The following is a 23,091-nucleotide window of genomic DNA, read 5'->3' on the forward strand; positions in this document are numbered from 1 at the left end:
TACTCTTTTACCGAACATTTATATTGAAACGTCAACGGACGCGCTAGCGCGTGGAACGCAGAGTTGCTGCGCAGGGTCCAGGCAGGCGCGTCGTCTAGAGCGTGCCGAAAGTGACCTAAAAGATGTCAGTTTGACAAATTGTAGATCACATTCGGGACACGGACGCGTCGGACGCGCCCCGTCTATTTTCGGTCTAAGTTTATTATAAATTGGCTGCCACAAAGATGCTATGAGCTTACCTCTCTCGACACTCACCTTGGTTATAACGAAACTGACAGCTGTCAGATCGCATTCATTCAACAAACAAGCATAACCATTTTTGTTCCGAACTGTGGAATGACTTTGACAAGTCGTTGTCCGTACAAAGGCGACTGGCGAAAATTTTATATATTATCACGTATTAAGTGCTCTGTGTCAAGCAAATATTGCAACAAAAGTACATTTTGCCGTAAGTATTATGATGGGAGTATGAGTTTGAGCCACTAGAATTAGTTTGGTCCCCTTTTTGGACTGTTGTTGCCTGCAGATGTTCATACGGTTGGACTGTGTAAGCGTATCTCGAGAAATAATAAGAACATGAGCAGATGAAATGGAAGAAGTAAAGAAAACAAATGTCGGTCCTGAGCGTCCTATCGCGTGTTCCAGTGAAAAATTGACCTATCAGCGACACATTTGAACCTGGTTTCAAAGTTTCACTTCTACCACAACAGTACAGTTCTTCTCTCTTTCGCACATAATAGCGCCGATGGGTGTGGGCGAATAAGCGGATGGTTCGGATTTGGATTTGAGCTGTGTTCGTGTGTACGCGTTATTTTATTGTACTCGTTATACGAATGAGCTTTAGAAAAAAAAAAAAATGCAGCCCTTCAAAGCTACTGTGACGGTGACGAAGTGTGCAATTCCGCTTACGCATACATAGATTCGAGGTTCTTCTTGGTTCCATTTTCCTTCACTCCATTGCTAACAGTCGAGCTGGAAGAAACCGTTCGCCAAAGTACTGTTTGACGGTATGTAGTTTGGTTTATCGCTTAGTGTTCCTGCAGCAAATCTGTCGCTTTAGTGTGGTAGACAGCATCGTTTTACTTGCTTACTTCCGGTTATTGAATTGTATATTCCTTTTTTCTTACTATCCTCATTTTGTTTTGTGCTATCATTGCCTTCGATTCAGTGGAGTGCATGAACCTAGTTGGTGCTTACGAGTTAGTGTTGCATTAGACAGTTTGTGTGAAGGCAACACGCAATATCCCAGGCGCCCGTGCAGCGTAAGAAAGCTACGGAAAATTTCCACTTACACTCACACCATCCTGAAAGGGGGACGCAGCGAGCCAGGGTGCAGCAACGACAATCAGCTCAACAATCAGTTCGACGGGACCCATAGTTCTGCCCGTTCCGTGTTGCAAGATTTGCCGTTATGCGTTGTTATCGATGTGCCCAGACTGTATGGTGTATTGGCCTAGTGCACTATGTGTGATGATGGTGCATATTTATATTAGTAAGGTTGACTAGAGACTGTGAGTAAACTGCAATGCCGCATCTACGCGCCCGTGAGGAACAAATGACGACAAGTCGTTCGAAACACAAGGTAAGTTCGTTGATAATATTTAAGTGTAAAGTCTTTTCCCAAATCCCTGTCCACAGAGCAAGTCGTGTATGTGTTGGGACCGCGCAACGTTGTCACGAGCGCTCACTGTGTAGAATATGTTACTTTATTTAACGAATTGGATGTTTGCTCGTAAAATTATTGTATGTATGAACCTGTTTAAAAATTAAAAATATGTAAACCGTTCTTAAATTATTTGAAACTAGGAAACTAGCAGTAACATTATCTGTCCGGGTAGGAATTAAAATGGCGCTTGGCGTTTACCGGCTCAGTAAACGATGGCACTATTACATTCTTAAGACGCATAACCTACTTGCAGAGTCATGCCTTGCTTGCATGATTTATGTTAGCCATGTGAGCTTGACATGTGTTGACGAATGGATTTGTTCACGATAAACTTGGTTTATGTATACTTCCGCGCTCAAACTTCAGTTCAATACTTTTTTTTTCAAAAATATTTCAACCCGATTTATTGTAAGTTGCTCTTTGCATAGTTAACAACGCTATGCATTCATTATCGCATTCTATAAATCGGACAATCTGTCAATAAATCCGAACAGCTAGTTACAAGCTAGAAGGATTAAGTCGTTGGAGTGACTTTGCACATTAACGAACGTATCTATTTAATGGATTCGGGTTCTTGTAGTAACACGCAGCCTTTTGCGATTATTTTATTATTTTCACACACAGTTGGGACGAATAGTTCAGCCTCGTAACTTGCTAGAGGTTCCCACAATCACTGAACGGTCGAATATCAAACAAATACTCTATTGAAAAAACGCTCTCCTATGAATTCTTTTGCGTTATCGATTGGTTAATATTGCCTGGTCGGGAAACGATTCCACTTAAAGTGGATCCATCTTCAACCCGTCTAAGGCAATTACAGGATCTTATAGCAATATTCAGTTTGCGTTTGCGATCGCGTTGGAAACAAACCGAACGCCAAAGGCTCACATACTGTTCTCAACCGGACTGCTGTGCAATTCAAGAAGAAATTTCATGAACCCTGCAAGACTTAACTAGTCTTTGCATGAAATGAATTAATTTGAATCTATGAATAAGAATTCTTTAGAGAAAGTTTGCATTTTTTATTTTTCGGACACCAGATTCAGCATACATCTGGTGATTCATGAATCTCTGGTAAATCATAATTTTCAGATTTTCATCAACGACTAAAGATTCGAAGCTCGAAAAATGCATGCATCAATTCTTTTGAATTTAATGAAAGCATCGCATGAATAAATTACGTCGAAAGATTAATAATCCTCATCTATAAAGTAACCTTTTGAGTTCACCCAATTATTATTTGTATTAGATCAGATTGTGAGTGTTTTTTTTTTCAGTATTCAATAGTGTGTAAAATCAATTCTCTCTCCTGTAATCCAACCAAGAGATTTTAATCGGTTATTCCATTCGATGACTTCATTTTTGTTTTTTATTTGTTACATCATACCTTATATTAAACAATTAAGAATAAATGTTAATTCCAAACTTGTTTTCAATTATTTTTAGTGTGTGGCATCGTAGACTGCTGTACAAATTCCTCATCTGATTCATTCCATTTCATCTAATCGGCTAAGTGACAATAAGCGAATCTGGAACGGTAAGTGCTAGTTTCCACATTTTTTTCCATTTCATTGCATTTTGTTATGCCGTAGTTCAAAACTCTGATTGCAATCGATGCTGATGAATGTTGTTAGAATTATAGACCTATTATACTCGTGATGTTATGCTCCGCACCGAGGCTAATGAAACTGGGATCCAATTGAACGTAGACAGTTACCGTCACATAAAATGTGTCCCAATCACATAAAATCGTGCAATGCAGTTCATCCCGTTTGCTTCGATTGTCACATTTTAATTTACTAAAGCATTGGCTTGTTGTTTTTTATTTGTTGAATAATTCTTTGCTGGTTCATTACATTATATTCTTTTTTTTCCTTTTTCCAGGATTTGTACTCAACTTAGAAGGTGATGAGAGACCGCCAGATTCCAGTGATTTTCTGCAGCATTGATACATGGTACTGCAAGAGTAGGCGTCTTTGTCAGTGTAGCTATTTATAATGTAATTATTTTTCAGAAAACTATGCGAAAGTTAAGTCTCAACACGGGTGCAGGTATGTCTCGACAATCGAAAACGGCACCACAAGCGAAGAAGGTGATGCCGCCAGCCGTGCCGGACATCTATGGAAAGGTTGGAGCAAATAATGGAACTACACCAATTGACAGAGGCGGGGTGAAAAAGATCGGGTCCGGTGTGCCTTCCGACAACCCCGATGGAGAGGTACGCAACGGAGTTGGAGCAATAATGCTCGAGCATCATAATCACGGAACAGACGGATCGGCGAGGACATCGTCGGTTTCGCTCGCAACAACGACTGCTCCGTCTAGTTTATTGCTGCGCTGCGGTGGTGGCGATGTGGTCGTTGATTACGTTATGGACGATCAAGGAATCGATCTGACCCAATCGCCCGGTCGGGACAGTCCGGTATCGTTGTCCGGTTCGGCTGGGTCCGGTTCGCGAAATTCAACCGCTAGCCTCGACTCGGGACGAGCGTCTTCATACTTGACCGGTGCGTCCAACTCATCTAATCGCAGTGTCAGTGGGGTAGGAAGCTACGGCGTCCTATCGTCACCTCGCTGCTCGGTCAGCTCATGCTCGATAGGCTCAGGTAGCGTTGCGGGCGGCAACAGTAGTGGTGCTGGGAGCGGCTCACATCGCCTCAGCAACCACTCAGCGGGGAACAATCGCTGCGATCACGACATTATATCCGACTGGCTGATGGAAATACACTTCCAGGAGTACACATACCTATTTCTCGACGCTGGTTACGATTTATCCACTATCGCTCGCATGACACCCGAGGACCTGACTGCGATAGGCATCCGCAAACCGAACCATCGCGAGCGTTTAAAGCGGCACATTGATGCCCTTAGGCTTCCCGACCCATTACCCGGCTATGTACCCGGATCCATCGAGGAATGGTTGCGTTTACTGCGTCTGGACGAGTACATACAGCCGCTACTCGCGCAAGGCTACCAGACGGTGCACGATGTGACCCAACTTACCTGGGAAGACCTGGAGGATATCGGCATTGTTAAGCTGGGGCACCAGAAAAAGATTCTGCTCGCCATCAAACGTGTGAAGGATATCATCAACGGCAAAATGATGGGTGGCAATGGTAGTGCCTCGTCGGTAATCTCCGCATTTAATGCCGGTCTCTCGCCAACGGCAGGGGTACGTTCGCCGGTCGTCGATGGAACTTTGGTGCGGGCACACTACGACGATATGAGCATTGGATTACGTTCGGAATCTTCCAAACAGCATCATCTGGCCGTTTCTGGATCGTACAGCACGTTCCTACGCCAACAGCCACCGCTGACGGGTGGTACCGGTGCTGAGGTTATGTATTACACTCAACAGCAGCAGCAGCAGCAGGGCGTACACACGCAGCTTCACCCTCACCAGACGATAACTTATCCTCACGTACATTTCGATGGCACGCATGCTGTTTACCGGCGCAGTTCGTATGACGACAGTGACATAACGCCAACCAACGAGAAGGCATGTGCCCTTCTGGCACTGTCCGACGCTGCAGTGGATGAGAAGTCCAGCAGTTCGCACGGGGGTGTCTTAACGCAGCAGGAGCAGCAGCATCAACAGTGGATACTTCACACGCAAAAGCAATTCCAGCAACAACAGTCGCAGACTAAGCAGCAGCAACAGCAGCAGCAGTACTTCCAGGGCGGTGGCACGCTACCCCGCCAGCACCAGCGCAATAGCTACGGTGTTCGGTTGACGTTGTTGAGCGGGACGCCGAACCAAAGTGCTCAACGTCAGCGACCGATAGCTAAGATTGTGGCCAACAACCTGAAACTGCCCGGCGTGGGTAATGTAGGCGGAGTGTCGCCTTTGATCGATAATGCTACCGGGGGGGAAACCGTGACCGGTGGTGTAGGTAGTAGTCCACCAATTTATCCAGCGGAGGTTGTCCCGATGCCACCAATGCTCGGACACATTGAAAACGTCGAGATGGCAACGGCAGCCCTGGACGCGATGCATTTCTCCAATTATACCAGTTCGCCTTACGCCGCTGCCGTCCAGTTTCAGCATCACCATTCAGCTCTGAGCTTCAGCGGCGGTAATATTGCGGACGAATCATCCGGTTCGATGATCTCCAGCGCGCCTGTTCAGCAGCAGCAGCAGCAGCAGCAACCCATATACCACAATCAAAGTATGATGCTTCACCAATCCCTTCAACAGCACACCGGTAACCTGCCGCTTCAAAGTCATCACTATGCTACTCACCCGAATGCAGCGTCCTCGACCCAGTCCACACCCTCGCCGCCCACACTGCCCGGGCCTGGCTGCGCGCCTGGAGGTGTTGGCCAACATCTACACTCGATGGTTCCGTTCCCTGCTGGTACCTACGCCGGCCAGATGCACCAGACCACGGTAGAGGTGCACAAGGTGTCATCTCAGCACGATAACAAATCAAACTCGAGCCTGGAATCGATTGATCAAATACCGTTCGCCAACGAGAACGCTGGTACAATCAAGCAGCGATCCTCGCTCAACAGAGTCGAGCATCAGTTCCAGCAGCAGCAACAACAGCATCACTCTGCATTACTATTACCCACGACGACACCACTGCCTTCGTCGGCTACCTCGATGGCAGGCTCGTTGATTACTACTACGACGTTGGCAACGGTTTGCATACGGCAAGAGCTATCGCCATCAACGACCGGGTCATCATCAGTCCCCGCTGGCAACAATAGTTCATCGGTCACCACGATGGCGTCTTCCAATACGTCCAGTGCCGCTGCGTCTGCGCAAGTGGGCGCTAACACTTCCGGGACCGGTGCTCCCTCAGACGACATCTACGGCACAAACGTTCTGAACGACATCGGCAATATGCTTGCCAACCTGACTGACGAGCTCGATGCTATGCTCGAAGAAGAAAAGTGCGCGGGCATAAGCGATATCGAGTAGGAGCGCGGGTGTGGCAATTCAATTACATTGTTTTTGCTCTCACACCTTTAACGGTTCACATTTATTTCATTTTAGCAAGTGATAAGTGCAAGGAGTGTAACGATACCATTAATTTATCATCGTGTTTCCCGGCGTCCGCAAGCAGTTATGGTTACGGGGGGGAATGCTAGGAATATATTCAGTGTAGGAAATAGTCGCATCTTCGTCGATAGTTACTCATTGAGTATTACGAATTTTATCGGCAGCATTGGTGAGATCGTTATGATTTATATTTTACTATTTCGTTTTACAATAGTAAGGAAAGAGTGTGATAATAATTCGTATACACACAAGCTCGATGTGTAAACGTGTCTTGGTGGATAGGCTAGGCTAGTAGTGGGAGCTCATTACACGTAAACGCTATGCAGATGAGTAAATATGTCAGCTGAATACGATCATCTTACTTAATCATAACACTCTAAGTTGCAATGAATAAAATCATGTCCTTCCAGTAACGCATCGGTGCAAAAATCGATTTAACCTGCGACAGCAAAGTCGTTTTACTGAACAATTTATGTGAAGACCCTTATGCAAGTGGCAGTAAATAGTCGTTTTACGGAAGAACTTATCTGATACAGCAGGGTTTTTGATCGTTTATATTCGTCCGTAGCGGGTACACAATTTTCACTTATTAGAGCTCTTTTTATTTAATTTTCCCCGTTCGTTTCTTTTTGTTTTGGAAAAAATCTTATGTTTTGAGTTACGTTTTCATGTTACATCCGTTCGAAACGCAACGATTGAAATTCGTGCTCTACCAGTATCCTGAAGCTTAGCCATTTGCTCTCCGTATTTTCGTATCACCTGGCTTCCATCATAACAATTAATTTCTCAACATATACGAATATTCGGCTTCCTTGGTGGGTATTCATAACGTCTTTGTTATGCACATTTGATTGTTAACGACCCAGCTTGTCAAGCAAGTTGTTAGCGTGCATAGATTGTCGTATGTATAATATTTAGTGGCCATTCAACCTATCCACAAATCTTTCGCTTGAATGGTTTAAACTCAACGGTCATTAATCAAAAAGAAACATTAAGCCTCAACTTCGATCGGATTCATTCAATCGAATAGAGCTATAATTTTCCATACAAACCGCTTCAAAGGAACTGAAGCTATGTATGAAAATTGAAAGCTCTATTCGATCGGATTCATTAGATGTATATGTAGATGCAATTAACCCCTTCACAGTTTTGCTAGGGTAAGCGGATGGAATTTGTACTGCTTTGCTCGAGACTGACTCGAGATTTTTTTCTCGGTTTTAGACCAAAAACTACACATAAAAGTAAAAAAAACAGTGTGACAATTTTTTGAGCCATTTTTTCGATTTGGCCGGACTGTGAAGGAGTTAAAATCTAGCAGTGAAGTCTCTTCTGTGGTATATTTTACATGATCGCCACATACACACATGAGGCTTTGACCTCATCGCACCGAGAAAGCGAACGGTACCTTGAATGTAACGTTTGGAAATTAAAAATATATAGTAAGGAATAATAGTTATATTTTTTATGTATACTTAGATGGTATTGTACATTGATGTACAAATAAACTTATTGGTAACCTAATGCCTAAAAACTAATTGTAGCATGGACATTTCCTTCCAGCCTACTCACAACGGTAACGTTGTTTCGGTCTTACTCAGCTAATAGTTACATTGGTTAATATTTGAATTTACCGTTTGAATTTCACTGTGCGCGTTGCATGGACTTAGTGGCCTAAAAACTTTGACTCTAACTAGAATACTTATGTATGTTGTCTTCTCCTGATGTTTCTACAAACTCAGAGCGAACACGGTGCCTCGATGATTTTCCTGATGCTGAAGGCTTCTTGCCAACGTTTTGCAGACGTACCTTGTGCAATTGGCCTGGTCATTATCCTGCCGTATAATACTATAGTTACTCATTCTGAAATCAGTGTTTCCGTCTGTCTTCAGGCAGTACTGCAAATCGTTAAGAATTGCAGAGATGAGCTACTCATTATGGTGAACTACAAAGTAGTTTATTCACTCGTGTGTTCTACTTAATTGGAGCAAATCACTATCATCTATAAATCAACATCATGGTAAAATTAAATCAATATCATGGTAAGCTGGTCTGAGCAGTTGGGGTGTGTACCGTATAATATCAGCCAATCATCGGGATTTTTTAACAACTAATTCTTCATTCTGCAGTGCCGGTTCTGTAGCAGTGGACTTAAAGTAATATGGCGTATACTTGTAAAAACTGTTCCTTGTATCGTGCGCCTTGTCTGCAGTCTTTGCTCTGTCCATAATAACCAACGTAGAAGTTAGCAGTGACCAATGATGTCATAACAAAATCGCCTTTTGAGCACATGCCATTTTTTTCTCGGTCTCTTTTCTGAAACACATAGCTACGTCTAAAGCTACGTTTGACGAAAAGAGGCAGCTATCACCATATTACCGGCCGCAGTTAGGGCTTCAACGGCACAGATTGCTATAATCAAGGCACATCTTCCCATCTTCCGAGGTAAACGTTGTAATGCACGCATGTAATGCATCAGGGAGCACATGTTATTCATGTTATCCATCCAGTATAATATTCATGTTAAGTTTAACGAGACATCTCATTCAAATGATTCTTCCCACAAGAGGTGTTGCCACGACCCCCGGTTGGAGGGCCTCATTTGGGATTTTACCTGATCTTCCTTTCGGGTAGAGTTCGGTGATGCCTTCTCAGTTCAAATACAACGATTTGCTGGACGAAAATGGTCCGGACGTGGACGTTCCGACTCATTTTTATTGCTGCCTTTCAAGGTTACTGGAATAAATCAATATTGTATAGATTCTGGCTTCCAGAGGTTGGATCGCTACAGATTTTCATGTTTCTTGACCTTGATGGTACTGAGTTAAAAATGAGGTAATTTTAAGGTTACAATCGCCGGTTGATGTTGCAAGAAGTTTCAAGATACACAAGAATTTTAAATTAAATAAATTTGCTGATAAAGTAATCAAAAGGTTGGTAAAAGATAATCAGTATAAACGTATTTTTCATCATGGTTCAACTATTGTTTGCTGATGTTGATTGTTGAAATTGATTTTCAACGTTGTTTACGAATGTTTATTTTGCTTTTGAGACCAACCTTGATGTCGTTTAGAAAAGTTTAACCAAGAAAGTCGCTAGACTTTGCTGTTGACTTGAAACCCCTTGTAAAGACACATAAAAAGCTTGGGCGATCGAAACTTAAAAACTTTAAGAAACTAATATTTCAGTTAAATAATTTGCTTAAATTGCATAATTCAGCTAATGCTGGTGGATTTTGCCCACCCCCTGAGGCATCTTGCTCCTTTTTGCCCTGCATGCACCTTGGATTCTTTCACCGAGTGTTTCATCCTATTGGCATATTGCATATCTACCGTGTACAAAGCATCTACTACTGCATATGCCACGATTGTAAGGCGTTTTCGACCAGTTTCGTACTGTTTTTGACAGTTCTGCTGCATACAACAATGCTCTCGGTTGTCAAAAGTGTTCATCGGACCTTGCCTTCGTCTGGTAGCACTGTCCGCTTGGATCAATCAGAATGTGAAAAAGTGAAAATCGATGATCCAGCTCGCGTCGTATTCCTGCTAAAGATGTGGAATATTCGAGCGACGTGTCGCATGGATACGTTATTTTGAGAGTTTTAATAAAAGAAGAGAAATCAACGGACAGGTTGCTTTGACCGAGAGCGAAAACAGTTGTATGTGACAAAGCAGTAATAAAGGTGTGTTAGGTAGTTCATATTTTCATCACGTCCCAGAAAGGTTGAAATTTATAATATGTGATAAATCCCCATTGGTTCATAGTGTATAAGATTATAGGGTTGTCTGCATGAATCTGTGTTTCACGTTTGAAATTGCAGATTGGTCTTGATCTAGCAACTTGGTTGGTGCGTTTAACTCAGTTAAAAGTTTTTGGATCCTGCGTTAAATAACGTTTTGATACTATTCTCAATTTGTGTTATCAGTTATTATCTAATCTGCCAACCAGTGGCATGCCACGTCGTTACTTCGAGGAAAATCTTCAAACCGGTGTCCGGTATCATCGACCTACCGTGCTCTGCTTTTCGTCGATGTGCGCTGTGACTCTACTATCATTCCGCTTACACATTATTTTTATGCAATATCATTAAAATACGTTTTTCGTGATTACGAATTGAAAGTACATAGTCATCAGCCCAATGTCATTCTAGAAACTCGTACGTGTTTGTAATGTCTGTATGTATTTGTGTGTGGAAACTGCTGGGCTGTCCTGCCCTGGGTAAAATTTCCTTTGGCTTCGAGAATTGATCAGTACAAGCTTGCGAGGACAGTTCGATCGGGTTGGATCAGGATATTCTAAAGGGTACAGAGAAAATCGTGTTGTTTCGAGTGCTCAAATTTACTTTTTCATTATCGTGCGTGTCGATAACAGTAGAACTAACGTCGTAGCAGGAACGGCATTAGCATATTGCATTCTTAGCAAAGCCATTGTAGGCTAGACTTTTGCGTAAAAAGGAAACCATCTCGTGGTGTGACAGAGCCTGTCTGCGCCTGAGCGTGGTAGTGCCTGTGGCTTTTTCAACTTGCTTCCAAGCACCTATCCAGCGTATAGGATGCGATGTGTTATTGGTGTAGTGTGTTGGATAGGAAATTGAAAAAATATGGCGTGGTATCCATGTACTCTTTCTGCCGAGTGCTGATAGTGGTGGTGAGGAGTTCTTCTAAAGGGCTGCGTGCAGGGAAAAAGAAAAGAATGGCCGATCACAAGGGCAACACAAAAGCTGTTTACGAAACGCCGTCATAGAATATTATTTCACCATAATGAAGCAACTGTAGGCAAGTTTAGGCTCTTTGGACAATATAAAATTCCAAAGATATCGGACCAAGAGTGGGCCAATGGTAAACCAGGCGGTCAACTTCAATCAACAACTATCATCAACAAACATCGGTATCATTCAATCGTCCGGTGACGTAAGGAAGCAACCATACTGACAACCTTTTATTTCATGAATAATTGTTATGTGGCCGGATAGAGAAATGATGTGATAAAAATGACTGTGACGTGATTGCAGCGGCACATTACCAGGATACTGAACTTTCAGGTGTTAAGAGCTCGCGTTAATACTCGTATGTTTTATCACATCGACAGCGTTTTCATAAAGATCCTTTTACATATAAAGCTATAATTATAGATATACAGTAGGATTTATTCCGTTTACTACCCAAAATGATTGGAAACTCATACCGGAATCATAAATCTTATCAGGATAAAAGTAGGCAACTATATTAATACCCTTCAGGGTCCTAAACATACCGGGTGCTGAAGGGAATGTTTTCCTGCAGCGACACAGAAAACGTATTCGAAGGTAAATTTACATTCAGTCAAATACAGTCCAAACCATTACATGTTATAGCAAGTGCAAATGTTACACGTCATGGCAAGTTTAAATTTTAAGAGTGGAATCAGAATAACCACATGATTACACTTTCTATTGAATACTTTCATCCATCAAGTTTAGCTTATTCTGGATTACAAGATGTTTCATTTTAAAAGTTAGCCCATTGCCCTTGAATGGCGTATATTAACTTCACTTAAATTACTAGAAGGAAAGCAACTTAAATAAACATAAGAGTTTGCGGAAGTTTGACTGTTTAACCTCGTTCTCTTTTGCATAGCTCTTTAAAGTAATGTTTCAAAAAGTATTAAGTTAAGTTAACTTTCTAAAAAAAACTGTCACTTGGTGTACAACATGTATGTATGATAATAGTAACTTCCGTGGCGGAAAACTGTTGGAAGACATTCAGATTATTTTTGAAACGGTCAATTGTACTTTTAGTTATATTGCAAATCTCGTCCGTACAGACAGTGTTTGATTGATTGTAAGTATACCTTTCTGTGATGTGCACCTATTATTTTTCTATACCCCATCCGCCGGAAATGATACCGGTTATCTATATTCTATATCACTTATAATTGAAATCCTTTTAATTATTTACTATGGTATCTTCAATTAAGACATGTGTTTAATTAGGATCCTTTTTTCAGACACCACCGCACATCATGGCGGATCTTACGAGACCGCCGCTATGTGATATCAAGCGACCCGAGGAAGTGGTGAAAATGTCGATGACCGATAACTTAAAGTTCGCCGTCCTGATTGGCCTCATCGAGGTTGGCCAGGTGTCAAACCGCGAAGTTGTCAACACCGTGTTACACCTGGTAAGAACATGTGCAATAGGTATATTTAGTCATGCTCAAATTTCAGCAAACTGTTCATATTATCAATTCACTATGTGATCGTTACTTTATATGTTTATGAAACTTTATTAAAATTATCAAAAATAATCCTGCCGTCCCCTGCCGTATTTTGTTGTGCTACAATCTTATCATCTAATAGTGAAGGAGGTGATTGCATTTGTATTTATTTAGACCTCTTATAAAGTCACACTTGCAGAAGTGCAGCAACATCAATGCTTGTAAATGATTCGCGTTTGAAGTAGTTCCTGGCAGAGAGTATCGTTTGTCACCACTTGTATGGACTCGATTCACCGATTGCGTATTAAGCGTTGATAAGAAAGAAGGTGGTATTACATGGTAGAAAACAACTTTTTTCTTTCTTGAGCTATAAATTGAGCAATTTTATTTTTCTATTACTAATTATTATGCCTGCGGTACGAATCGATGGTGTATGCCTTTATTAAATTTTGTATCGTTCATTGATTGTTTTACTTCTTTGCATTACTTTCAGCTTGTCGGGGGCGAATTCGATATGGAGTTAAACTTTGTTGTTCAGGATGCGCAGAACGTCAAGCACATGTTAGAGCTGCTAGATCACTGCCCGGCAAACTTGCAAGCTGAGGTTTGGAGCGTTTTTATTGCGATCCTGAAGAAGAGCGTCCGCAACTTGCAAGCATGCACCGAAATCGGTTTGATCGAGCATGTGTTGGCACGATTGCAGCAGGCCGAGGCAATCGTTGCGGATCTGCTCATCGAGATGCTTGGTGTACTAGCCAGCTACAGCATTACTGTAAAGGAGCTGAAACTACTCTTCGGCGCGATGAAGGCTGTCAATGGGAAATGGCCACGACATTCGGCGAAGCTCCTAAATGTACTGAAGCAAATGCCGAATCGCAACGGCCCTGACGTCTTCTTCAGCTTTCCCGGTCGCAAGGGCTCGGTAATTATTTGGTCGAAGTGGCAAACATCCCAAGTGGCACATTTAAAGAAATCACAACACCTCAACTCTTTTTCCCACTGTATAGGCTATCGTATTACCTCCTTTGGCAAAGTGGCCCTATGAAAATGGATTCACCTTCAGCACCTGGTTTCGTTTGGACCCGATCAATTCGGTGAACATCGAACGGGAGAAACCATACCTTTACTGGTGCGTTTAATTTGCATTCTTTAACATGTTTCATATTTAGGTCATGTTTAATCGGCATCGGTTCGTATGCAAATTACACTAATGGTATATTACTATTTATTTTAGTTTCAAAACATCCAAGGGAGTTGGTTACACTGCTCACTTTGTTGGCAATTGTCTCGTGCTGACTTCAATGAAGGTGAAGGGCAAAGGATTCCAGCATTGCGTTAAATATGAGTTTCAGCCACGAAAGTGGTATATGATAGCCATTGTATATATCTACAATCGTTGGACGAAGAGTGAGATCAAGTGCCTGGTAAATGGACAACTGGCTTCTAGCACGGAGATGGCCTGGCTGGTATCGACTAACGATGTGAGTGTTCATTGCTGCTTATTTTGGAAACTCACGGGTTGAACTTTTGACATTACTTGATGGTTTACATAAACTTTTCGTGCTCATTAGCCATTCGACAAGTGCTACGTTGGTGCAACGCCGGAACTAGACGAGGAACGTGTATTTTGCGGACAGATGGCTGCAATTTATCTTTTCTCGGAAGCTCTAACTACTCAGCAAATTTGTGCAATGCATCGACTTGGCCCGGGGTATAAGGTAAGAAGGCATAGGTCCGAGAGATTGCTGTTTGCTAGTTCAATTATTTTATTAATGCCATCGTTCTCTTCTATTTTATTCCATTTCCGTTCTTATTACGGGAACCAACTACAGTCCCAGTTTCGATTCGATAACGAGTGCTATCTAAACCTACCGGATAATCACAAGCGGGTGAGTGATGCAAAAGCTGTTATGTCGTCGCTATCACCAACGCCATTGGCGCCAACCGAGTCCACTATCCATAGAAACCTAGTTAGTGGCAGTACCGGTGTTGCGATTGCCGCTGATACGCCTTCGTTTCCTCCCTCATCCTCGTCCATGCCTTTGGCCGCGTCCGATGTTGCGATTGCTTCTTCTGCTGCTACTGCTACTTCTTCTATCGCCCCGGGCTCCGGGGGCGAGTCGTTTGATTTAGTATCCGTAAGCATGCTTTTATGTTTTATTTTATAATTTGTTATTTTTCAGTATATATGTATAGAATGTATTGTTCCCACATTTTCCTTCTAGTTTTTAGTTGGCGTGGCTGGTAAAAACCGTGTCATTCTTTCTATCGAACCTACATACTTTTGTCAATTTGATCTTTGTCGTTTTTTTTACTTATTTTGTGCATATTTTTAATCGCGTGACTGGATTTAGAATGATTTTTGTCAGGTACCAATTTCGTGTAGCAAACCCACAGTAACCAAATTATCCCTTAGGTATTACATTTTTGGCATGATGCCTTTTGGATGTGGAAAGTAATTCCTTTTGCATTTCCGTCAGCAGATAGCACACTATCTCGATGTAGACATATTGCTGGAGTGTAGACAAATCACTACTTTTATATTTTTTTCAAAAGGATATGTCTTTAAGGTACTAATTGCAAAAATAGTCCATCAACTATTGTTTCTTAGGCATGTATTTTTAACAAAGTGCGACTATAATTGATCTTTGCATACGTAATACCACGAGTCAACTATTCATGCGTTAGAGGACAAAAGCAAAACAAAAATAAGCTTAGAGACAAATTTGATGCAATGATGTAAAAATATGCCCTAGAGGCAAAAGATGATGAGCTATGTCAAGTAGAAAACTAAATTGTTCGCACATGTGTTTAAATCTATTCATTTCTATCCCTTTTGTTGTTGGTATAGCTTGTTGCATATTTTATGTAAATGTTTTTGCCGGTATGGTAAATGAGTCGAAGCTCTGTGTCTTAATTTTTCGAGAAGAAGCGCAGCGCTCTATTCGTTGGATCGATTTAATCATTCAAATCGGTGATATTTGATCCACATATCTGTTTGTCCTGCTTAGCTGGCTGAGCTAATACGTTTGCTAAGGATTCGCGATGTTTATAGTAGTATTGTTTACAATTGTATTTTTTACTCTACTAATCAATTATTTTACGCGTTTTCTCTTTCTTGTTGCAACTTTTCTATAAATTAGGTACTGTACGATGGTAAATTGTCGAGCGCTATTGTCTTCATGTACAATCCGGTCGCAACCGACGGTCAACTGTGTTTACAGTCAGCTCCGAAAGGCAATCTATCGTACTTTGTCCACACACCCCATTCGTTGATGTTACAGGTATAAATACAGTCTGTTTGCAATAAAATGTAAACTTTTTTATCCTTTCTATTACTATTTAAAAGTTCCATGTACAGTTAGTCAATAAATCATCCATACAGTCCCCTATTTTAACTTTAAGCCATGTTATTGCAGCAAATACATGACCAAGGGCTTTAAAATTAAAATTAAAATCATTACCTTACTCATTCGTTGGTTACTTTATTTTCAGGATGCAAATGCCAATAAAGTGCATTAGTTGGTTATTTCTTGTTCATTGTGCGAATATATTGTATTGGTGTATTTCTACCAGTTTGTTTTTAAATTGCTATTTTTTTTAAATGCTGGAATTTTGTTCTGTTTTTCACAATAATTCTGTAAAGATAGACTGAGATCCAATAAATGGCCAGTTGATAGCAAATCTAAACATCTCTCTTCAAACGTTTTATAGCGTTCATTCAAATATTCATGTATTCGCTGCGATAACAAGGCTCAAAGCTTATATTTAGTGACTGTACGGATGCTGCCTAACTGTAAATGCCCAAATATGTTTCAAATGGTTTCTTCTCGGGGCATATAAACGGTCATTTCTCATTCAATCGGTCCTGATTTCAAAATTTGATATACTAAACGAGATTGAAACACGACACGAATCTGACCGTTAATTTGAAATAATAGAATACTATTACATTCTGATTGAAGATAACTGTTCATCGCTTTAACTCATTGTAATATTAAAACGGATTTCATTCGTGTTATCGTTCCTCTCTGTGAATTGCTACAGGACGTCAAGGCAGTCGTGACACATTCCATCCACTGTACGCTCAACTCCATAGGCGGAATACAGGTTCTTTTCCCACTGTTTTCTCAATTGGACATGCCCTACGAGGGTACTGATGTCAGGAAAGACCCAACGTTATGGTGAGTTTTTAGTGGGTTTTTTGAAAATGAATAATTTACTTATGATCTTGCATATCGTGTTCCCGTTCCAGTGCCAAACTGTTGGGTTTTATCTGTGAACTCGTCGAAAGTTCGCAAACTGTTCAACAGCATATGATACAGGTAAGGCAATCACACGAATACTTTCTTGTTTGTTGGTGTTTTCTTCTGGCTAACTTTTATTGTTGTGTCCACAGAACCGAGGATTTCTGGTCATATCCTTCATGTTACAGCGTTCCTCTCGCGATCATCTCTCGCTAGATGTGCTTGGATCATTCCTTAGCCTCACCAAGTACTTGGTGACATGTTTGTCAGCCAACTCGGATCTACTACTAAAGCAGGTATGTGATGTAATGCTATACTGCTGCAGCTGTTTCTCGGAAAACTATCCTCTATCGAGCTTTTGTTAAAATTAAATCGCTCGTTAGTATCGGTAGTGACAGATCGTGACTACCTAACACGCTTTAACACTGGAGAACCGCTACCCCTTTTGGTATTCTATAGTGCTGTATAAAAGGGAACGTCAATAATATTCAGGCACATATCGAATTTGCCAAATACAACAAAAATAGTAAAAAACTTACAACTGATTTTAAACATATGAAAAATTAATAACAAATCGTGTTGTTTGCTAAGACCGCATCATCGAAATAGTAATACAGTAACCGTTCAATGTTTTTTTCCGGCCGCTCAAAGCATACGGGCATAGTTTCAAAGCAATTTATTCTAGTGTTAATGTTATTTCTTTTCGATGGATCGACATCCTAATACGAGAGATACTCTTTCCCCGTAGAGAATGGTGCTGTTCTGCATCAGAAGCTATTACATCTAGTATCAATTTAAATAGTTGCATCTTCTTTATACTTAGGTGAAGCTGAAATTGTCATCTATAATAAATTGCGTTGTTTGAAACAACTATGTAGTTCAAAAGCTTTACGTATCGGCGATATCGTAGCCAATGAAGTACAACCGAGATGCGATTATTGCTGGTTGAAATTTATCAGTTACATTGATCATTGCAGTTGCTCGATTACATTTCATCAATTATCTACGCAAACAACACGATGGATGTTTTTTGATATGATAAATCGGAAATATGGAATTTATTGTTCTACATAGTTTCGCATGTGTACTCATAGTATTCTTTTTTACTATGTGTAAACCTCTTTGTTAATGAACATTTTTCATTTTCCTCGTGATTCGTTAGTATATAGTTATAACATCATAGTTGTGAAGTTTGACTCTAAATGGAGTTTTTTTAATTGTTAAAAAATATTGTATGTAAAATGTTTGGTTTGTTTGTAATGTTATTGTTTTTGAGTGCTTGTGAGGAATGATTTTTTTACTTAATAACAACATGTTTAACCTTCATAATTTTGCCCGAGCCTGGCAGTTTTTATCATCCGTTTTGTTTCTACTCGTTGATTCGGAGAGAACCTGCATGTTTTTACATGTTTGTACATTTCAATTCATTTATTTGTTATTATATATTCAATTGAACTAAATTTGATACAATATCACCTATACCATTGAAAATCTAATAAAATCTGTGGCAATTTGTTTGAACCAGTCGCTCGAGATAGCAAGACTGTGAAGAGGTTAAAATTATTTGTTTTATTTTTTAATTATTTTTGGAGTTCCAATTACATTGTAATGCTTAAAAGGGGAGTTCTGTAAAGAGATGCGTGTAACCCTGTTGAACTATTCAGTTTGGATGTATTCTTCGAAATATGTTTTGGTAGCAATTGGAATGTTGATGTTGTTCAATACGCTTATTTTTCTATTTTTTTATTTTGTTATTTATTTGTGTAAACCATGCTGCATGCCAAAATTTCAATCGGCTTGTGGCAGAGCAGATGAAATTCAAAGTTAAAATGAAGCTCTTCTGCTTTTCTTTCCTTACATGGCAGCTGTTAGACCATGTTCTGTTCAACCCATCGCTGTGGATCTACACACCGGCAACGGTACAGGCACGCCTTTATGCGTATTTGGCGACGGAGTTTCTTAGTGACACGCAGATCTACAGTAACGTGCGTCGCGTCAGCACTGTCCTGCAGACGGTGCATACACTAAAGTTCTACTACTGGGTGGTGAACCCGCGCGCCAAGAGTGGAATAACTCCTAAAGGGCTTGATGGACCGCGACCCGCGCAAAAAGATATCCTGGCGATCCGGGCGTACATTTTGCTTTTCTTAAAGCAGCTGATAATGATTGGCAATGGCGTGAAGGACGACGAGCTGCAGAGCATCCTCAACTACCTGATGACGATGCATGAGGACGAGAACTTGCACGATGTGCTGCAAATGTTGATTTCGTTGATGTCCGAACATCCGAGCTCAATGGTTCCGGCATTTGACGTGAAGCATGGTGTGCGCACCATCTTTAAGCTACTTGCTGCTGAAAGCCAATTGATACGCCTACAGGCTCTCAAGCTCCTCGGGTTCTTTCTGTCGCGTAGCACCCATAAGTAAGTGGTACCACGTTAGATGTTTGCGTTTACTATTGTTTTGGTTTTGTTTTTCATTAAATTTTGTTTCAGGCGTAAATATGACGTTATGTCACCACACAACCTATACACCTTGCTTGCCGAACGACTACTGCTTTACGAAGAATCGGTATCGCTGCCGACATATAATGTTTTGTACGAAATCATGACCGAACACATTTCGCAACAGATTCTTTACGCAAAGCACCCGGAACCGGAAAGCCACTATCGACTAGAGAATCCTATGATCCTGAAGGTGGTGGCGACACTCATCCGCCAGTCCAAGCAGTCGGAACATTTAATCGAGGTGAAGAAGCTCTTTCTCTCCGATATGACATTGCTGTGCAACAATAATCGTGAAAACCGGCGCACAGTGTTGCAGATGAGTGTCTGGCAGGAGTGGTTGATTGCGATGGCGTACATCCATCCTAAGACATCCGAGGAACAGAAACTGTCCGATATGGTCTACTCGCTGTTCCGTATGTTACTACACCATGCGATCAAGTACGAATATGGCGGGTGGCGCGTATGGGTTGACACGCTTGCTATTGTACACTCGAAGGTTTCATACGAAGAATTTAAGCTACAGTTCGCGCAGATGTATGAGCACTATGAGAAACATAGGACAGATAACATCACCGATCCGGCGCTGCGTCAGCAGCGTCCCATTAGCACAATCAGTGGGTGGGAGCAACACGGTGGTACTACCGCTGTGGGGAGTGCCAATGACACTAGCAAGAAGGTAGAAGTGGACATACATAGCAACACCAATAGCACTGCCGATGGTAGCAGCAAATGTTCCAAGCAGGTTGCCTCTATGGCGGTGGAAGATTCTTCGTCAGGGTGCGGTTGTGAGCCGAAATCGAATGTAAGTGGCGATATGAAGACCCAGAAGAATAGGAATGCAGCGGTGTTGTCAGAAAACACTGAGTTTGACGAGCTTGAAGAAGACAGAGAACTTGACCAGCAGACCCAAGAATCGCCACTACAAGTGCAACAATTACAGAGAAGTGAGCAGATCGAACAAGACGAGGAAGATGAAGAAGATAAGGAAGAGGTGGAAGATTTGGCAGAAGGCGAGCATGTTGATGGCCAAGTGCTAGTGAAAAGATCGGATCATACGGCGGACCATTTCGAGCACCAGCAGCAACTTCATGCCACTTCGTCAGCGGCATCTATCGAAGCTTCCTCCGAAACTGTAGTGAAAAAGATTGTTGAAGAAATTATCGACAAGTCCGCTTGTATGCTAGCGGCCAACCAGAAGACTAATAGTAGGATCAGCGACGAAGACGGTAAAGACGAGGCAATTCCAACCGAACCAACTTCGTCGCCGGTAATAAAAGACGAGGAGATCGAGCTAGCAGTGAACGAGGTGGCCAAAATGAATCAGTGTAATATGAAAACTGGTGCAGACAATTTCGAAAGCGATGCTAGTGATAGTGAAATCATTCCCGGCAACCCCACGGACGCAAACGAACGGGGAAAATTTCACACCGAGCCGCCTGTTACTAGTCCCTCGGGAAATGGAATGTTCTCAGAATCTCCCCCGGTGGCAGTTGCCTTATCAGTTGATGCTACTGGTGATAGAAACAAAGTAGCTTACCAAAATATCGCATCCGAACAGTCAAGTCCAGTGCTGCAAGACGAATCGCACACCGTGAAAGTGGTAGCTGCGGTGGACTGTATCGTCGACGAGCTCATCGATCGTTGCTTCCGCGAGCAAGGTACAATCATCTCGACCGCTGCCTCCGACGATCAACTTACGAGCGATATCCAAGAAGTTGTCGACGCTATTATAACAGACGCAGTGGAACAGGTGGAACAAACTACAGACAAACTTGGCCTTCTCGTGACAGAAACCTTAGCGAAAAATGATCCCACGCAAGAGACGGTATCTTCCGAGGATGATGTGTTACAGCATCATCGTCATCATCATCACCATCATCATCATCATCATCATGCTCATCCTCATCCTCATTCTCATCCTCATCAGTTGCAAGATAACGGTGAGCCGGAAAAACAAAGAATATGTGTGGTTTCGGAGATGGCCAACGATAATGAAGTGAACCCGGCCAGACCATCTGAACATGCAGAAGAAGACGATGTCGAAGGTGATGAGGAAGAAGAGGAGGACGAGGGTGACGAAGGGCTGGATGAGGATGTGTTGGTAATAGCTGAATCAGACGACATCATTAAGCAGACGATCGCGGATGGATGCAACGGTTCATCAAATGATGTCATCATCGATGATACTGCCTCGCCAACCACAACCGGCATGGAAATTCCTACTGTCCCTCAAAAGCATGCAATTAATGTGTCGACTAATACGCAGCAGTATCTTGATGCACATATGCCAAATGTACATTCCAACCTGTCCACACAACAGCAGAATGCGCCACAACAACAGTCCGGAAATTACGACGGTCAAAGTTTTGGGGGCAGTAAGCGCTCGAAGTCGGCTTCTGCTCGGCCCATGTTTTCACCAGGACCAACCAGACCACCATTCCGCATACCAGAATTCAAGTGGTCCTACATACATCAGCGCCTGCTCTCCGACGTGCTGTTCTCGCTCGAGACAGACATCCAGGTTTGGCGCAGCCATTCAACCAAGAGCGTACTCGACTTCGTCAATTCGGCTGAAAATGCAATCTTTGTCGTTAATACGGTCCACCTGATTTCACAGCTAGCAGACAACCTGATTATTGCTTGTGGCGGACTGTTGCCACTGCTGGCTAGTGCCACATCACCCAACTCCGAGCTGGACGTGCTTGAGCCAACCCAAGGCATGCCCCTTGATGTGGCTGTCTCGTTCCTGCAGCGACTTGTCAATATGGCCGATGTGCTGATCTTTGCCAGCTCGCTTAACTTCAGCGAGCTCGAGGCGGAGAAGAACATGTCATCCGGCGGCATTCTGCGACAGTGCCTCCGATTGGTGTGCACCTGTGCGGTGCGTAACTGTCTGGAGTGTAAGGAGCGCACCCGGGGGCTCTACAACGGCATGTCCCTGAAGGATATTCCCGGCGGTGTTCACCTGCAGGCACTTATACGGGGCGCCCAGTCCACCTCGAAAACGATTATTGAATCGTTGTCCGGTCCGATGAGCCCAGTAAAGGACCCAGAGAAGCTACTGCAGGACATGGATATCAACAGACTGCGGGCGGTTATCTATCGAGATGTGGTAAGAAACTAACACGACTGGGTCGAAGAATCTCGATCACTCAATCCCACCCCCCACTTGAGGGGTCCGGGGTGTAGACTAATTATAATCTCAAGAAACAACTCTTTCAGGAGGAAACCAAGCAGGCGCAGTTCCTCTCGTTAGCAATCGTGTATTTCATCTCCGTTCTGATGGTTTCGAAGTATCGCGACATCCTGGAACCACCAGTGGAGCTCCAAATACACCGGAACTCTTCGCCTGTCATTCAGCGGACGACACCAACGAAGGGTAAGTCGAGTCGTGCAAGATGAGCTGCAAATTTTGCTTTTTTGTTGTTGTTTGCATATTTTTTCCTGGTTTGCTATCACAAGTACATCTTCC

At 42.3% G+C, this 23,091-nt stretch overlaps 2 protein-coding genes and 1 non-coding gene across 4 annotated transcripts in view; all 3 read left to right on the forward strand.

Moving 5' to 3' along the window:
- The first annotated feature begins 330 nt into the window (after nucleotides 1-330).
- Nucleotides 331-7,087, forward strand: LOC131268670 (uncharacterized). Of its 2 annotated transcripts, none has more exons than XM_058270911.1 (5): nucleotides 331-448; nucleotides 1,169-1,582; nucleotides 3,113-3,203; nucleotides 3,551-3,621; nucleotides 3,681-7,087. In XM_058270911.1, exons 4-5 carry the CDS (start codon nucleotides 3,619-3,621, stop codon nucleotides 6,591-6,593), a joined length of 2,916 nt encoding a protein of 971 aa, XP_058126894.1. In that variant the 5' UTR covers nucleotides 331-448; nucleotides 1,169-1,582; nucleotides 3,113-3,203; nucleotides 3,551-3,618; the 3' UTR covers nucleotides 6,594-7,087. The 2 variants fall into 2 exon arrangements, with proteins under 2 accessions (XP_058126894.1, XP_058126895.1); XM_058270912.1 differs by lacking the exon at nucleotides 331-448 and adding an exon at nucleotides 962-1,007.
- Nucleotides 7,088-10,194: 3,107 nt separating this feature from the next.
- Nucleotides 10,195-23,091, forward strand: part of LOC131268667 (neurobeachin) — a 29,432-nt gene continuing 16,535 nt past the window's right edge. Inside the window, exons 1-14 of the mRNA XM_058270907.1 lie at nucleotides 10,195-10,353; nucleotides 12,657-12,830; nucleotides 13,360-13,788; nucleotides 13,874-13,995; nucleotides 14,101-14,347; nucleotides 14,438-14,584; nucleotides 14,699-15,004; nucleotides 16,010-16,150; nucleotides 16,914-17,050; nucleotides 17,122-17,191; nucleotides 17,266-17,409; nucleotides 18,979-19,535; nucleotides 19,608-22,731; nucleotides 22,827-22,998. Coding sequence (XP_058126890.1) covers nucleotides 12,672-12,830; nucleotides 13,360-13,788; nucleotides 13,874-13,995; nucleotides 14,101-14,347; nucleotides 14,438-14,584; nucleotides 14,699-15,004; nucleotides 16,010-16,150; nucleotides 16,914-17,050; nucleotides 17,122-17,191; nucleotides 17,266-17,409; nucleotides 18,979-19,535; nucleotides 19,608-22,731; nucleotides 22,827-22,998 — 5,755 coding nt within the window. The 5' untranslated portion in view covers nucleotides 10,195-10,353; nucleotides 12,657-12,671. The remainder of the gene's footprint in view (nucleotides 10,354-12,656; nucleotides 12,831-13,359; nucleotides 13,789-13,873; nucleotides 13,996-14,100; nucleotides 14,348-14,437; nucleotides 14,585-14,698; nucleotides 15,005-16,009; nucleotides 16,151-16,913; nucleotides 17,051-17,121; nucleotides 17,192-17,265; nucleotides 17,410-18,978; nucleotides 19,536-19,607; nucleotides 22,732-22,826; nucleotides 22,999-23,091) is intronic.
- On the forward strand, nucleotides 17,998-18,142 carry LOC131269818 (U4 spliceosomal RNA). Its single transcript, XR_009179018.1, has one exon. It is a non-coding gene; the product is annotated as a U4 spliceosomal RNA (small nuclear RNA).

The sequence above is a fragment of the Anopheles coustani genome, chromosome X (genome assembly GCF_943734705.1).
Source record: "Anopheles coustani chromosome X, idAnoCousDA_361_x.2, whole genome shotgun sequence".
In the NCBI taxonomy this organism is placed as follows: Eukaryota; Metazoa; Arthropoda; class Insecta; order Diptera; family Culicidae; genus Anopheles; species Anopheles coustani.